Genomic DNA, 17,560 nt, shown 5'->3' on the forward strand with positions numbered 1-17,560 from the left:
AGGGATACAAAGTGTATTGAAAGCAGGTGCTTCCTCACAGGTATGGTTCCTGAGTTAATTAAGCAATTAACATCCCATCATGCTTAGGGCCATGTATAAAAATGCTGGGCAGGTCATTATTTTGGCTACCATGGCAATGCTACCATCCACAGGGAACGAGGGGTCCCTTAATGGTTTGATGATCAAGAAAATGATAGAAACCATACTGTATGCCATGACCGTCTCAGTCACCAGATCTCAACGCAATTAAACACTTATTGGAGATTCTGGAGCTGTGCCTGAGACAGCGTTCACCACCATCAACAAAACACCACATTATAGAATTTATTGTGGAAGAATGGTGTCGCATCCCTCCAATAGAGTTCCAGACACTTGTAGAATATACGCCAAGGTCCATTGAAGCTATTTTGGCGGCTTGTGGTGTCCCAATGCCCTATTAAGACACTTTATGTTGGTTTTTCCTCTATTTTGGCAGTTACCTGTACATGGAAATGCTCTAGGAAACGTTATAATTGTGTGTGGTGTAACTTCAGTTGGGCTATCATACGGCCACGGTTCTCTCTCGCTCTCTCACTCTCTCTCTCACTCTCTCACACACACAAAACCAGTGTGAGACAAGGTTAGGTTCTCACACGAACACCTATGTTTCACATGCAGAATGCAGCGTGCAACACGGTTCACACACAACAGACCTCCCACCGGAGAGTGAAGCAAACTCTGACCTCGGGTGCTGAACTTCCGCCTCCTCTCGTCCAACACTCAGAGGGGTTAGGGTGGGGGGGTGGGTGGGGGGGGGGCTGGTTCTGCCAGGTCCAGTTTGCTCTGAGGCATGAGCCTGAGGTGGCGGAGAGGCAGAGGTGACACTGCCGGGGAAGAGGGAGAGATTAAAGATCCACTCTCTCTCACTTCCCGGAGGGTCAATAGATTCTGCAGTTCTGGTGGCACTGGAAGCAGAGGGACACTGGCAGATAGAAAGCAGAGCCCGAGATGTCAAGGGATTGGCAAACTGTCTTCAATTATGGTTTCAAACATTCCATGACAATATCATTTTATTTGGGATTCATTCTAGAATGTGTCTGTCTTGGAACTTCTGCTGGAAATTCCAGTTTGTATGAATGTACTTAAAGACTATAACTATACTTATCTAAAGATGAGTGAACAATCATTCAGTTTGACACATAACAATAATTTAACATTGCTCTGTTAACTTTCCTTTTAAAATGAACCCTTTATACACTGCATACTGCCTGTCTCTTACAGCCGTTGTTTCAATCTCAATCGGAAAAAGAATAACAGACAGATAACAGGAGAAAAATGACAATTTCGCTCAAGTGATGATACAAGGCATGGAAAATAGGACAATTGCATTTAATGCCTCCTGGAATCTCAAACTAATAGGATTGTAGGCTTAGTGGATCTGGACACACAACACCCAGAGGGGCCAGGGTCACTATGTATGAGAGAGAGAGAGCAAAGCCAAATAAAAGAGAGGCCAGGAGACAAGAGACAGAGACCCTCGCAGGATTCCATGAGAAGAATGGTTTAATAACTACTATTGCTATTATATTGTTCTGTTTCTGATCTGCTATTGTTGAGTTGAAGGTACAACAGTAAACCTACCTAGTAAAAAGCGTGGTGTGGGGTATCAGCAGGATAGAGATGTGCACCCCTGTCTCAGCACAGCACGGTGGCTAGTCAATCCCTTTACTGTGAGATCTGTGGGGAGAAAGGGAAGAGAATGGGAAGAGAATGGGAAGCGAAGAGGCATGGATCAGATCCGCTCAGAGCAGGAAACATAGAGTATGGGAACACACCAGGAGGCCATCATCAGTCCCGGGGTTGAATGGTGCTAATAGACAGACAATGAAGGAGAAGGAGAAAGAGAACAGAGAGGACAAGCATACCCATAACATGATGCTGCCACCACAATTTTACAACCTTGCATTCACTCCACATTACTGGCCTGCATGACAAGTGAAAAGAAGGAAGCCTATTTTAAAAATACATTTAAAATAATCAATTACTTTTGCAAGAAGGTCCTTAAGTAATACTGCAAGACAACATGGCAAATAAATTAACGTCAGGTTTGGGTCACATCCAGTGAAACCCTCTGTATTTTCAAGTATTGTGGTGGCAGCATCATGTTATGGGTATGCTTGTCACTGTCAGGGACTGGGGAATTTGTCAGGAGCAAAATAAATACGAAAGGAGCAAAGCTCAGTTAAAAAGTAAGAGGGAAACCTGCCTCAGTCTAACCCTGGGATAGAGTTTTGGGACAATGGGACAATTACACACATTTGAATGCCAAAGACACACCAGAATGGTATTCCAAGAGGTGATGAGGGTTTCTGAGGGGTCCAGCTTCAGTCCTGACTTAAATTTGCTTGAAAATCAGAGACATGGTTTGCATAGTCGATTAAGGTAGCCCCCTGCACCTCTCTGATTCAGAGGGGTTGGGTTAAATGTGAAAGACACATTTCAGTTGAATGCATTCAGTTGAACAACTGACTAGGTATCCCACTTTCCTTTCCTTTCCTTTCATAATACTGCCTATCAATGATTCCCAACCCAATTTACTGATCTTGAGCAATTTTGTCAAAAACAATGGATATAATGTTGTCCTAAGAGTTGTGCGGAGTTGGAAGAATCTTATTCAAAATGATTTGCAGCTGCAATTGCTGTAATTGCTGCCCAAAGGTACTTCCACCAAGTGTGGGGTGTGAAGATATACACAATCAAGACATCTTTGTTTTTCCATTGTTTATGAATTTGAATTTATATATTTTTTTAGACTTTTTCTTTCACTTTGAAAATGTGGATCAGTTCACTTTGAAAGTGTAATTTATTCCCTATTAAGAATAAATCTAGGCATTGTAAAAAACTCCAACATCCAAATCAAGGACTGTTCTCCATGCTCCTGTTTGGCAGGCGGTACCAGTGCATCAAGGCTCGGACAAACAGACTCCTAAACAGCTTCTATCCCCTGGACATAAGACTGTGAAATGGCTAACAACTACTGCTCTCCCTCTCCCACAGACTATCCACACTGACTCTATGCCCATCCACAGGTCTCTACCCAGTCAGACACAACCTAAGGTTCTGCTACAATTATTATTGATTAGATGTATTACACCATTATGCTGCTGTCCATTGATTATTGATTTCCATTACCATTAGTATTTATATATTTAACCTGCTACTGGTCACGATTACTCCTGTATACATATATATATATATATATATATTACCATACGTATCTACCAGTCAGTTTTCAGTCCTGTTTACATGTATATCTTATTACCAGACACTTTTTTATGTATAAACCCACCTCAAACCACGCCAGTACCCCTGCACATTGAATTAGTTACTGGCACTGACCTGTATGTACAATACTTGCATTCTTGTTTCTTTAACTCTCATTGTAGTTCTTGTGTGATTTTTATTCAGACTTTTATTTTTTATTCTATTTTCTATTATTATCTATATTATTATTATGACTGCCATGTTGGAAAGAGCTCTCAAGGTAAGAATTTCACTGTAATGTTTTACACCTGTTGTATCCTGTGCATGTGGCGAATACACTTTGAAACTTGAAACTGGAAGTTTTACAGTACAAAATATCACGTGGTATTTATGGCAAAATAATTATTAAAGGCCCCCTCCTCAATTCCTAAATATAAAAGAGTGGGCCTTTAAGGTGGTTGGTACAAAAGGTACAGAAACTGGCCAAAGTTACACAGACAAAGTGAAGAAACATAGCCTTGATCAGCTGGTCAGACGACTGAGCAAAGTCAATGGTGTGCAATACGAATAGAATGCTATCTTCAAAGTGTGACCGTAGAGTTTACCCAGGGGTCAATAAAGTAAGAGGGTACTGTAACCAATGTTTAAATATTGACAGACCATTTCAAAAGTATTTGTCTATCCCCTCCACCTAACACACATGCGGACAAATGCATGGACAGACTCACGCAGACACGCACTCCTGTTCAGATGTCACACATGCACGTGCGTACACACATATACAGTATACACACACACACAGGGTTGGTTAGTAACTTATCACATGTAAAGGTATTAATAATAAAAATCATATTACAAAAATAAAGTAACTGTAATCATCCCAGATTCCTTTTGAAAAAATGTGTAATCAGATTACAGTTACATTAATACAGTGCATTCGAAAAGCATTCAGACCCCTTGACTTTCTCCAGATTTTGTTACGTTACAGCCTTATTCTAAAATGGATTACATTGTTTTTCTTCTCATCAATCTACACACAATACCCCATAATGACAAAACAAAAACAGGTTTTTAGACATTTTCGCAAATGTATTAAAAATAAAAAACTGAAATATGACGTTTTACATAAGTATTCAGACACTTTACTCAGTACTTTGTTGACGCACCTTTGGCAGTGACTACACCCTTGAGTCTTCTTGGGTATGATGCTACAAGCTTGGCACACCTGTATTTGGGGAGTTTCTCCCATTTTTCTTTGCAGATCTTCTCAAGCTCTGTCAGGTTTGATGGGGAGCGTTGCTGCACAGCTATTTTCAAGTCTCTCCAGAGATGTTCGATCAGGTTCAAGTCCGGGCTCTGGCTGGGCCACTCAAGGACATTCAGAGACTTGTCCAGAAGCCACTCCTGTGTTGTCTTGGCTGTGTGCTTAGAGTTGTTGTACTGTTGGAAGGTGAACCTCTGGAGCAGGTTTTCATCAAGGATCTCCCTATACTTTGCTCCGTTCATCTTTCCCTTGATCCTGACTAGTCTCCAGTCACTGCAGCTGAAAAACATCCCCACAGCATGATGCTGCCACCACCATGCTTCACCGTAGGGAGGGTGCCAGGTTTCCTCCAGACGTGACACTTGGCATTCAGGCCATAGAGTTCAATCTTGGTTTCATCAGACCAGATAATCTTGTTTTTCATGGTCTGAGAGTCCTTTAGGTGCATTTAGGCAAACCCCAAGCGGGCTGTCATGTGCCTTTTACTGAGGAGTGGCTTCTGTCTGGCCACTGTACCATAAAGGCATGATTGGTGGAGTGCTGCAGAGATGGTTGTCCTCCTGGAAGGTTCTCCCATCTCCCCAGAGGAACTCTAGAGCTCTGTCAGAGTGACCATCGGGTTCTTGGTCACCTCCATGACCAAGGCCATTCTCCCCTGATTGTTCAGTTTGGCCGGGTGGCCAGCTCTAGGAAGAGTCTTGGTGGTTCCAAACTTCTTCCATTTAAGAATGATGGAGGCCACTGTGTTCTTGGGTACCTTCAATGCTGCAGAAATGTTTTGGTACCCTTCCCCACATCTGTGCCTCAACACAATCCTGTCTCGGAGCTCTACAGACAATTCCTTCTACCTCATGGCTTGGTTTTTTCTCTCTGACATGCACTGTCAAGTGTGGGACCTTACATAGTTAAATAGACAGGTGTGTGCCTTTCCAAATCATGTCCAATAAATTGAATTTACCACAGGTGGACTCCAATTAAGTTGTAGAAACATCTCAAAGTTGATCAATGGAAGCAGGATGCACCTGAGCTCAATTTAGAGTCTCATAGCAAAGGGTCTGAATACTTATGTAAATAATGTATTTCTGTTTTTCATCTTAAATACATTTGCAAAAAAATCTAAAAATGTGTTTTCTATTTCTCATGATTTGCTATTGTGTAGATTAATGAGGAGAATTTGTATTTTAATCCATTTTAGAATAAGGCTGTAATGTAACAAAATGTGGAAAAAGTCAAGGGGTCTGAATACTTTCCGAATGCAATGTAAAGTTACCGTCAACAACTGATTACATATTTGATTACTCAATCTAATCGGGATGTGTGCTAGAAGTGTTTGCCTAAAACATAATAAAATAGTTGTGCTGTGCTGTGCTGAGTAAGCCAGACATCTTGGAAGTCACCTTTTAGTAGAAATTCTGTTCTAATCTATTTGAAATCTGATGCCAAATTTGCTTTCGACAGAACCATTTTGTAACCAAAACTTAAGACCCGCATTTACTGAGACCTCAATCATCGCACATTTCATCAGGATCTTTGTGTCGAAAGGACATTTTTCATTATATAGCATCCCCCTGTTCACTTCCAAAGCACTGGGATGACATACGATATAATTTGATTGCTCTTTAGAGAGGGGACTGATTGGTGTACAGCATAAACTGAGGAGGCAGAGATGCTGACAAACCAAGGAAGTAATCCAAAAGTAATCTTTAAATTACACATTTCGAGTAATCCAATGAATTATGTTACTAATGACTTTTATTGTCACGTAATCTGTAATCAGTAACTGATTACATTTTTAATGTAATCCATCAAACCCTGCACACACACACACACATACAGAGAGATGAGCAAAGATACATAAAATGTATGTTCTTTGCACCGAATTTCAACTCGGAATCCTATATTCTATGGGTGTCTCTCATTTCAAGATTTCAAGTGAGTGTAATTCAGAATTGTTAGTATACACTGTGATGTCAGAAACCTGAGCAAGATCTATTTTTCTGACCGTTTTCGTTCTAATCAAATAGCAGTACTCTGACGCCATCTACCAAAATTACACATTTTTCTGATTGAATTTAATTATCTTATTAAAAAATTAACCCTAGTGAATAACAACAAGAATAACATCTTCATGAATCATTATAAGATCTTTTCAGAGTGAATATAATTGCACTTAAATTGTTTATTTTTTGTATAATTTTATTTTTATTGATATTTTTGGTATGTTTGAGTATTGTTAATACCTGTGTTTGGTTTGCTAGACATGTTTGATGTACCAATGTAAGTTGATTTTTGTATTATGAATATTAAAAAATCTATATAAAAAAATCTATATATATACAATAATAATAACAATATATATATATTTTTTTTTAAATACTCTGACGCCATCTGATGGATGTGTGCGAAGTTGCTCTATAGCAGTTAGTCATTCAATACACTAGATGTCGCTGTACTCTCATTCTGGGTACTACAGCTCGCTTGGTATTTCCCTTCCAAATACATTTTCGTCGTTTGTTTTTTTGCCTGTCACTGCCGTTCTTATTATACCTCAGTGGTCACGGCTGTTTACACATTTGGCTGGTGCTAGCAACCACTGAGCTTTGGAAGCTTGTAGATTCGGTGTTTAATGTATTGCATCGGGAAAGAAACAGACAATTTATGCATGGCAATGTTGTGAGCAAACACGTAGCATAAGTCCTAAAGAAGAGGTGTCAGTATCTCGAGTCAAGAGAACATCTTTTGACAGCGAGCGAGGGGCAATCTTGGCTTGGGTTCGGTACACGGGCATGGCAGCGGCAACAGTGGTCGAGAATGATCCGACGGCGAGCGAAGGCGGTGCCGCATCATTCTCGGAGCCGGAGGTCCACAGCCCTATCTGGAACGACACTCAACTTCGAAAGTATCCTTTCCAGACCAGACCGATACCCAGACTCTCTCACACGGATCCTAGAGCTGAGATGCTCATAAACAACGAGGTAAAGTGACAGTTGACATGACAATTCATTTGCTGTCATGTTTTTGTTCAAGTCTGACAGATAGCTCAAATTAAGTAACCCAATTGTATTTGTCAAATGCGCCTAATACAACGGGTGTATACTTTACCGTGAAATGCTTGCTTACTAGCCCTTCCCAACGATGCAGTTAAAAAACAATACGAACAATTAAAAATAGTAACACGAGGAATAAAATATACAAGAATGGAGCTATAATATACAGTACCAGTACCAGCTCAATGTGCAGGCCAGGGGTACGAGGTATTTGGTGAGAAACAAAAATAACTAGCTAACGATAGCTATATGGCTAGCTGCTACTTTGTCAAATAACGTTAATCAACAAGTATTTTGTCTTGCACACACCACTTGCTTGTATCCTGTATGTTGTTAGTAAGATAGCCAATGTTCTCTCAACTGAATCAGTTGCCTGGCAAGCCAGCGAACACGATTTTGACAGTGGTTCTATTTTTTCAATTTCACCTGTTTTATCCAGGCTTGTTCTGCATGAATCAAATCTCATGCAAGAGATAACCTACTTGGTCTGGGTGATAGTGGACAAGTCCAGTGTTCTTCCAACCTGGTCCTGGGGTCCTTCGTAGGGTGTGCAGTTCCAATTTATCATGGCAGGGCTTGTTGATTAGGTGAAACAGGTGTTTTTGACACTGGATTGGAACACAAGCTTGGCTGTAGCCTAGGTTACAACCCCTTGGTCCCCATAACCAAGGCCAAAGAACACTGGACTTGACAAGTCTGCATGGCATGGCACTCTGCAGTGCAGATAATCAGTTTGCTGGTAACACACATCTGGCCTACCATAGACTATCTTATTTTCTTATAGGTAGCCTATGAAGCAGATTTTTTTTCTTCTCCTGTCTGATACTATTTGTAAACCAGGTAATCTGGACCCCTTGTTAGCAAGGTCCTCTCAGTATACACGTGCCACCTCCTTTGCTTTATGTTCAATAAGAAAACATGTCATGCCTCCACTTGAATGCTTCTCTCCAAAAGTCAGTCTGCATTTACTACATCTGATATGATGTTGATTCCCATGAAATGATATCGACTGGTTGATCTCTAACTTGGCCTACATCAGAGTAATGCAACAGTCACACCCTGTTATAACACTGAAATGCACGTACCACTAAATAAATCATTATTTCTCATATGACTGTCTTTCACATCCATTGATGTGCCTTTCTTTGAAATATGATTATACAATGCCAGAGATTAGGCTACAGCCTGGAAGATCAATGCTGGCTGTTAGTATGTGGCATGCTGGCACCAGGTATGGTACTATTGATGCATATGGGATATCTAGGCTATTACAGTATAACTCTGTAACTGTTGACATAAGTGAACTGTAGTGAATATCAGGTATATGTCCCATACACGAGGCTAGGTATTGTGCATGGCAGGCATAACTGTGTTGTGTGCTGCGTGATCCATCTGCAAAGTAAACCTTTTCTGCATGCAAATCACAGGTTTTATTCCTTGGTCTTTATTCAGCTATTTTTATAGGAGCAGTTGACTGCGTGATTCAAACGGGGCGGGCATAGAATGGTTGTGTTTCCACAATTATGACCTGTGGTGAACTCCCAGAGAGGGAAAGAGATGAGGAGGATGGGGGAGAGGAGGGATTGAGTTTTGACCAGACACATCAATGTTGACTAGGAGGTGAATGAGCTGAATAATTCAGATTTACCGCGCGATGAACAGTAGAGTACCCGCGCGATGAACAGTAGAGTACCGAATAGAGTAGACCAACAATTTGCTGTTGACATGAAATTAGTTGAATAGCGTCTTATTGACCCAAGTTAAAAGTCAAACAACATAGTCTGTTGAAATGGAGCTTCCGTATCCTATTCATAATTCATTCAGTATATTTTGCCTCTTGCTTCCGCCCTGCTTGCGGTCTTGCTGTACGGGCTTCGCTAATGAAATACAGTGCAGCGGCACAGCGCGCATGTGCTACACAGCCTACGTTCCAGTAGTCACGTAGCACTTGCCACTTGTGTCCAATGGGACCATCAATCGCTCTGCTTGCCAGCGAACCGCAGTGTTGTTGATACACATGGCTAATGCAGGCTCTTCCTATTCGCCAGAGACAGGTGTGCCTTTCTTTGCTACGTGCCTAAGGATCATATGTGTAATGTATTAAAAGCTATTAAATATTGATGAATTCCCCATGCATTTAATTTGGTCTGACTATAGCCTAACTATTCAATGCGTCAAAGGAAAACTGATTAGATGTATATTGATATTTTATGGTCTGGTATACCACGGCTGTCAGCCAATCAGCATTCAGGGCTCGAACCACCCAGTTTATAATGATATTTAATGCATATAACGTTAGGCCTATCACTATTAGCACAACATGTTAACCAATTATGTAAAAAAGTTGAATACTTTTTGTATAATTTAATCAAAATTGTTGCTTGCTTCAGTCCTATATTATAAGGAATAAAAATATCAGAGTATATGCCGTCTTTTTCTAATCTAACAAATCCTCCTTTTGGGGGGGGTTTCCAGGAACCGGTGGTTTTAACAGACACCAATCTAGTGTATCCGGCTCTCCAGTGGGACATCCCGTACCTGCAGGAGAACATTGGAAACGGGGACTTCTCTGTGTACATCGCAGAAAACCACAAATTCCTCTACTATGACGAGAAGAAAATGGCCAACTTTGAGAACTTTGTACCCAAGTCTCGACGGATAGACATGAAATTCTCGGATTTTGTGGAGAAAATGCATAAAACGCAGGAAGAGGGAGGAGAGGAGAGGTAATGTTTTTGTGTAAATGGATATATTAAATCATCATCCAAGGGACGATGATCTGCTGTTTGATCTGCTGACCTGCTGCAGTAGAGTTAGGTCCTTAGGGACAGTTGATGAAAATATTAGACATTTTATCAGTGCTTAATATGAGTGAAAATAATATACAACTTATCTTATTTGAGTCACAAAATATGTATAATATGGACAGAATCAGATTAAATGCTATCCAGTCTAGGTGTTTGCGTTGCAGGAGTGCTGGGCATTGCTCTTTAGACGAAAGTAAAATGTTGAGTGAGTCAAATTAAATCTAATGCAGGAACTGAAATAGCTAGCTGTCGAGAATGACTAAGCATTTATAAGGCATCTTGGGAACACTTTGTACCACTCTCACCTGACTGAGTTGCTTGGCCTGGGAGAGAGAGAGACACACGCACACACATATCACTTACTGCACTGAGCCCCTTCCTTAGAACTAATGCTTGCTGCTTGTGTCCATGTACTGTAGATTTGATCAGTTAAATTACGTTTTCTGTCACATTATATAGTGGTGGTTTGTTGCATGGCATTACTGTTTTCTAATTGAAATCATTCTTTGTGGTTCGGCAAGGAATGCTTTCTTCTGAGCCGAGTTGAACATTTTATATTGGCAAGACAAGCTTTCATTTCCGGATGCATGTACACTTGCTGAGTACACTTGACTCCTGATAAGTGCAAACTCTGTGGAATTGCATTGCATTTCAACTGTCCCTATTCAATTGCATTTCTCTTAATTCCTCTGTATATCTGTGTTAACCACTGGGCTTACAGCAGAATATTCACTACAGTTCCAACCCTTTTGCTTTTATCAGTAGTTGACTCTACAGTTACAGCATTACCCCTTCTTTGGACTGTGTTAATGACAGAGTGCCATGCAGGACAGTCTTATCCTTTGTGTCTCTATCCACATTCTGCTTCAACTAGCTCCAGGATCACTGTACTGCAGCTCCCTCTGTGGCTGTGCTCCTTCCAAAATATGTGCAAAGCAGAATATCCATTTCTGTCTCATCAGATGGTCTAATTCTATTCTGTTCATCCTCCCAGGGTGTACCTGCAGCAGACACTGAACGACACAGTGGGCAGGAAGATCGTGGTGGACTTCCTGGGTTTCAACTGGAACTGGATCACCAAGCAGCAGAGCAAGAGAAACTGGGGACAGCTCACCTCCAACCTGCTGCTCATAGGCATGGAGGGTAAGCGACCTAGCCCTGGCCTATAGGCATGGAGGGTAAGCGACCTAGCCCTGGCCTATAGGCATGGAGGGTAAGAGACCTAGCCCTGGCCTATAGGCATGGAGGGTAAGAGACCTAGCCCTGGCCTATAGTCATGGAGGGTAAGAGACCTAGCCCTGGCCTATAGGCATGGAGGGTAAGAGACCTAGCCTTGGCCTATAGGCATGGAGGGTAAGAGACCTAGCCTTGGCCTATAGGCATGGAGGGTAAGAGACCTAGCCTTGGCCTATAGACATGGAGGGTAAGAGACCTAGCCCTGACCTATAGGCATGGAGGGTAAGAGACCTAGCCTTGGCCTATAGGCATGGAGGGTAAGAGACCTAGCCCTGACCTATAGGCATGGAGGGTAAGAGACCTAGCCTTGGCCTATAGGCATGGAGGGTAAGAGACCTAGCCTTGGCCTATAGGCATGGAGGGTAAGAGACCTAGGCCTGACCTATAGGCATGGAGGGTAAGAGACCTAGCCTTGGCCTATAGGCATGGAGGGTAAGAGACCTAGCCTTGGCCTATAGGCATGGAGGGTAAGAGACCTAGCCTTGGCCTATAGGCATGGAGGGTAAGAGACCTAGCCTTGGCCTATAGGCATGGAGGGTAAGATACCTAGCCCTGGCCTATAGGCATGGAGGGTAAGAGACCTAGCCTTGGCCTATAGGCATGGAGGGTAAATAGTTGCTTTTTTAAAGGTACAAAATCAGTGCCACTTTTACATTCTTTGGGGAGAACCCTGGTAAGGAAGGGACCCTGGTGCTTTTAAGCATGGGGACCATGGCTAGCAGGTGATTTCCCTAGTCCTATTAGACAAGGAAATTGTATACAGTATATCTACAATGTGGGTGCCACATATCGCTGATGGAAAGAGTGAACTACCCTGTCTCAATGTGCAGTAAAAGGCCTTGTGGAAAGGGCATTAAGAAAGAAATCCACTCACCTTAATTTCAGCTGAAATTAGTTTAAGGGCATTGCTTCTCCAGAGACAGACAGGTAATCCTGTGATCTGCTCAATGTTTGTAGGCAATGTGACGCCAGCCCATTACGACGAGCAGCAGAACTTCTTTGCACAAATCAAAGGTTACAAGAGGTGCATCCTGTTCCCTCCCGACCAGTTTGAGTGTCTCTACCCCTTCCCTGTTCACCACCCCTGTGACAGACAGAGCCAGGTAAAGCCTACTTTCTGATGTCATTTATTTGACAATTTTTAAACAATCAACCAGACGTGGATGCAATGCAATCTTAGAGGATAACACATCAAGGAAAACGTATTTCCATTGTGGTCCCTTTAGAAACCGGTGTTTGATTTGATATGCAGTGGATTTTCTGTTTCTCAACTGTTTCTGTTTGTTTTTAATTAATCTTACTAACAGCAAGTTTGCTTTTGCCATTTGTAGGTTGACTTTGAGAACCCTGACTATGAGAGGTTTCCCAACTTCAAGAATGTGTCGGGCTATGAGACTGTGGTGGGCCCGGGAGATGTTCTCTACATCCCCATGTACTGGTAGGAGCTGCTTTACACTGTTCTACCTAGTATTATGTGTGTGGTGGGATCCCATGTACAGTGTGTATTGGTAAGAGTCATTCTGTACCGAGTCTGAAAATAGACTGATTTTGATGCTGTTTTCTCACTGAGGATTCTGTCGCTGAAATGTCAACACTGTGGCATTGTGGAACCAGAATGGTCAGTTTGACCTGTTGGTGACATTGTAAATGATCTGATAAGTCTGCTCTGTTTTCGTTTCATGGCTAATTCAGGTGGCACCACATTGAGTCCCTGTTGAGTGGTGGAGTGACCATCACTGTCAACTTCTGGTACAAGGTACTGTATGTGCTCACTGATATATGCCAAAATGTATCACCATATCAGTATCATCTTTACTACATTCATGTCAACTAATTTTGTGGCACCCTAAAGAAGGCACTATTACGGTCAAAATATTGGTGAAATGAATTGAATATCTTTGCTTTGAAAGATAGATTTCTCACTGTGCTCTCTTCACTAATAATTTTTAATTAGCTTGGATCACCTTGATACATCCCTTACTCATAGAAATAGTATTAGAGGACATGTTATATTTCTGTCCTCACTAAATGATCTGTTATTCCCTCAGGGTGCGCCCACGCCCAAGAGGATCGAGTACCCACTGAGAGCTCATCAGAAGGTGGCCATCATGAGAAACATAGAGAAGATGCTGGGGGAGGCACTGGGAGACCCACACGAGGTACTGAAACTGGACAGATGAGGAATATTTTGATGGGATTTATTTATGGGAGGTCTGGTATGTTAAAGCAATTGTACATGAAAGGCCATGGGTTTGGACTTTTTTAGCCGGCCGTGCTGCGGTCGTAGGTACGAGGCAAAGCCCACCCATCACAATGCTTGTTTTGACCAACCTGTTGTAGAAAGGTATTTTTTTATGCACTGGCTACTTTAGGCATATCTGTCATGACAGCCATAATGTCATATCTGGGCATGACAGCCATAATGTCATATCTGGGCATGACAGCCATAATGTCATATCTGGGCATGACAGCCATAATGTCATATCTGGGCATGATAGCCATAATGTCATATCTGGGCATGACAGCCATAATGTCATATCTGGGCATGACAGCCATAATGTCATATCTGGGCATGACAGCCATAATGTCATATCTGGGCATGACAGCCATAATGTCATATCTGGGCATGACAGCCATAATGTCATATCTGGGCATGACAGCCATAATGTCATACCTGGGCATGACAGCCATAGTCAGAGTTGGCTAAACCCAAGAACAAACATCTGTACCAGGCTGCCAAAGATCCCATAGACTCACTAGTTCTAGAACATGACTAAATCACATCATTTCTAGAACATCAAATGACATTTCACAGCTCTGAGATCCCAATGAGATTACATTGAGATGAAGATTCTGGCTGGTTCCATAACTAGAACATGACATCAGATGAATGACATTCCATTTGGCGGCTCCGTATTTAGTTGGTCCTGTAGGAATAGTGCAGAAAGCTTGCCATGCCCGGAATCCTTACGGCTCCGGAACGCTGACCCTGATAGCAACCCAATTACTGTGAATATTTATGGTCTACCTGATTTAGCACAGAGTGAATGGAAGAAGGGGGATGTGTGGTACAGCACAAAGACTAGAGGACAGGACACTCAGTGAAACAAAGCTATAGCTATAGTATCTCACCTAGTAGTAGGCCCTAATAGGTTTTCAACAATGGACTTGTTTTAGTGCGATTGTATTTTAATGCATCAATGTGCTTTCTGTTCTGTAGGTTGGCCCTTTATTGAACATGATGATTAAAGGCCGATATGACCAGGGATTCAGCTAGAGGTACTGCCTCAGAACTGTCTGTGTGTGTAGTTGTGTGAGTGAGTGTGCCCAGGCCTGATTGTGTGTTTGTAGGTGAGCATGTGTGTGCAGACACGTGTTTGTGCATTCGGACTGTTAAGCTAGCAGTGACTTGGCCAATCAGCCAATTTGACTGTTTTGATTGTCTGGGAGCCATAATCATCACAACTTCAGCCACCAGTGGGAAGACAATAGTGGACAACGGACCAGCCATGGAGACCCACATGCAGTGTGCTGTCAGAGAGGGATGAACTGTGTAAACTACACAATGTAGAGTTGTGGTATTTTTGAGGGAGTGGAGTGATAGGCAACCGCTGTAGATGTCAAAGAATAAACCCCAAACACCCTCAAAGTGGAAGTTGCCCATAATTAACCACTGATGCAGGGTCAGATATTGGACATTTTATCATCACACCCAATATGATTGGGGTTGGGAAAATCTGATCCTAGATCTGTAGTTGGGGGCAATTTGTACATTGAACAGTAAACAGGTGTGTGTGTTGGGTGGTTGTTAGTCATAACCAACAAGATACTCCCTTCGTCTATTTAACCGTTCCCCTGTCATTACTGTTTGTAACCATAGCAACACACCTGCAGCTTGAATATTAAATAGGGAATAGTTGTGTAGTAACTAAAGTAGGCCTACTTATTTTCTGACAAACTTCTCAATTAATTTGCGACACATGAACCCTGAAAGAGATGAGTCATATTCTTGTTCTGTTGACTAGGTCAGTAAGCTGATTTTTGTTTCTGTATGATTGCTGAACATTTCTATGTTATAGCCGACATACCTTTTCTTTGATGGTGTGTTTTGTGTACATTCAGGCATAACTGATTTTCTGTTGGTGTGTTATTTTTTTTGTTGTAAATCTGTTATGATTACAATTAAGTTAATGAGGATGGGCTTAAAAGTATTTAAACTAATTTCAATTTCAGCTGGACAGTAAAATAGAAGAATAGATTGCACCCAGCATGCTTCCAGTGGAATGATTGAAGACATCTCACCAGTTTTGCTACTCAAATGCATCCTAAAACAGGTTTCCCAAACTCAGTCCTGGGGCCCCCCCTGGGTACACGTTTTGGGTTCTGCCCTGGCTCTACACAGCTGATTCAAATAATTAAAGCTTGATGAAGAGTTGGTTATTTGAATCAGCTGTGTAGTGCTAGGACAAAAAATGAAACGTTCACCCAGGACCGAGTTTGGGAAACACTGTTCTATAAAACAGTTCTGTTTTGCTCCGGTAACAGTCACACAATACGCTAACCCTATATTCATTTAAATTCAATATAATGTCAAATATATTCTACTTGTAGTTATTACAACAGTATTTCTTAGTACTCGTACCAAGACTGTACCTAGTGGATGGTTTGCATGCGTGTGTGCCTCTCCAATCTTACACTTCCCCTACTGTTGCTGTTTTTTCTCAATTCTTTTCGGAAGGATGTCAGAGTGTGTAGAGTTCAGTTGAATTCCGGTTGTTATTGTGCCATTGTCAAGTGTTTCTAGTGAACACTTCACTTCAACAGGTGCAGTTTAGAGCACAGGACTTATTTAAAGCACATATTGGCAGTCCTAGTGCTGTGTACCAAACCAGGTGTGTCCTTACCTGGGTTGGGGCTATTTCAATTTGGTCAATTCAGGAAGACAACTGTCATTTCAATTTTCCTCAATGATTTTCTGTGAGGAAAATGTGGAGTTGGAATTTTAGTTTACTTAATGTAAACGATGTTCAGAAAGTTGTATGTATGGAGGCCCTGGTGTGACATTGGTTTGACTTGATTTTAAGCTGCATCATATTCATTTGTTATTAAAGCGATTAGCCTAGTTAAACCAGACTGACCACGGCTGTGTGAATGGTGAACGCAGCATTCCGTCTGATTTAACTACTAGGCTAATATACTAATGCTGCATGTTCAATTCCTACACCTTCAGTGACTGACAAAATATTTCTAGGGGAGTTTCTATGTTCTAGCCATGTGTATTATAATTATTAGCATTTTCCCAACAGCATGTATTGTACTCCTCTGGCTTTCCAAAAACAAATATGGAATCCATCAAGCGGAATGTTCATATCTTATTGTTTATATTTAGGCTAATATTCTAAGAATGTTAAAGTCCATCAAGTGGAATGTTCATATCGTATTGTTTATATTTAGGCTAATATTCTAAGAATGTTAATGTCAAGGGAGTGTATGCTTGATTGTTGATATTATATCAATATTGTTGATGAATAGACTAGTTCTTCAATGAATTATTATTTGGCAGTTAAGTCTGAGGTTAAATTGCTCTCTTCTGTGTATTTGTTTCTCCCACCTGTGTGCCTAGCTTGGTTATGACATGGCTCAAGAAACAGCCAGAACAATGATATTTTTATTTAATTTTTGCATTATGTAGCTTTAAATGCAAAACCTGAACATGGTTAAATCAACTCTTTGCTGTGTTTTTTTTATTTTACAAATACAAAACAATTTTCTGGGTTCCTGCACTTGTATGATTTGAGTTTGTCTGCTGTATGTAATTTGCACTGATTTCAAATTGACTGCTGAACAAGAGTTCTATTGTTGTGCTAGTGGCTTTGTAATAAAATCTGAAACTTTTTTGATCAAGTCCTTGTTTCAGTCATCACAGCGGTTTGGTGTCAAATTCAAGTCTGTTATTGTAGAGA

At 41.4% G+C, this 17,560-nt stretch overlaps 1 protein-coding gene across 2 annotated transcripts; it reads left to right on the forward strand.

The window, feature by feature from the left end:
- Positions 1-7,038: 7,038 nt before the first annotated feature.
- Positions 7,039-17,501, forward strand: hif1an (hypoxia inducible factor 1 subunit alpha inhibitor). 2 transcript variants are annotated; one of them, XM_071380333.1, is made up of 8 exons: positions 7,039-7,482; positions 10,030-10,280; positions 11,356-11,504; positions 12,555-12,700; positions 12,929-13,035; positions 13,290-13,353; positions 13,646-13,756; positions 14,818-17,501. In XM_071380333.1, exons 1-8 carry the CDS (start codon positions 7,294-7,296, stop codon positions 14,872-14,874), a joined length of 1,074 nt encoding a protein of 357 aa, XP_071236434.1. In that variant the 5' UTR covers positions 7,039-7,293; the 3' UTR covers positions 14,875-17,501. The 2 variants fall into 2 exon arrangements, with proteins under 2 accessions (XP_071236434.1, XP_071236435.1); XM_071380334.1 differs by lacking the exon at positions 7,039-7,482 and adding an exon at positions 9,427-9,608.
- The last annotated feature ends 59 nt before the right edge of the window (positions 17,502-17,560 follow it).

This window comes from Salvelinus alpinus, chromosome 32, assembly GCF_045679555.1.
Source record: "Salvelinus alpinus chromosome 32, SLU_Salpinus.1, whole genome shotgun sequence".
NCBI lineage: Eukaryota > Metazoa > Chordata > Actinopteri > Salmoniformes > Salmonidae > Salvelinus > Salvelinus alpinus.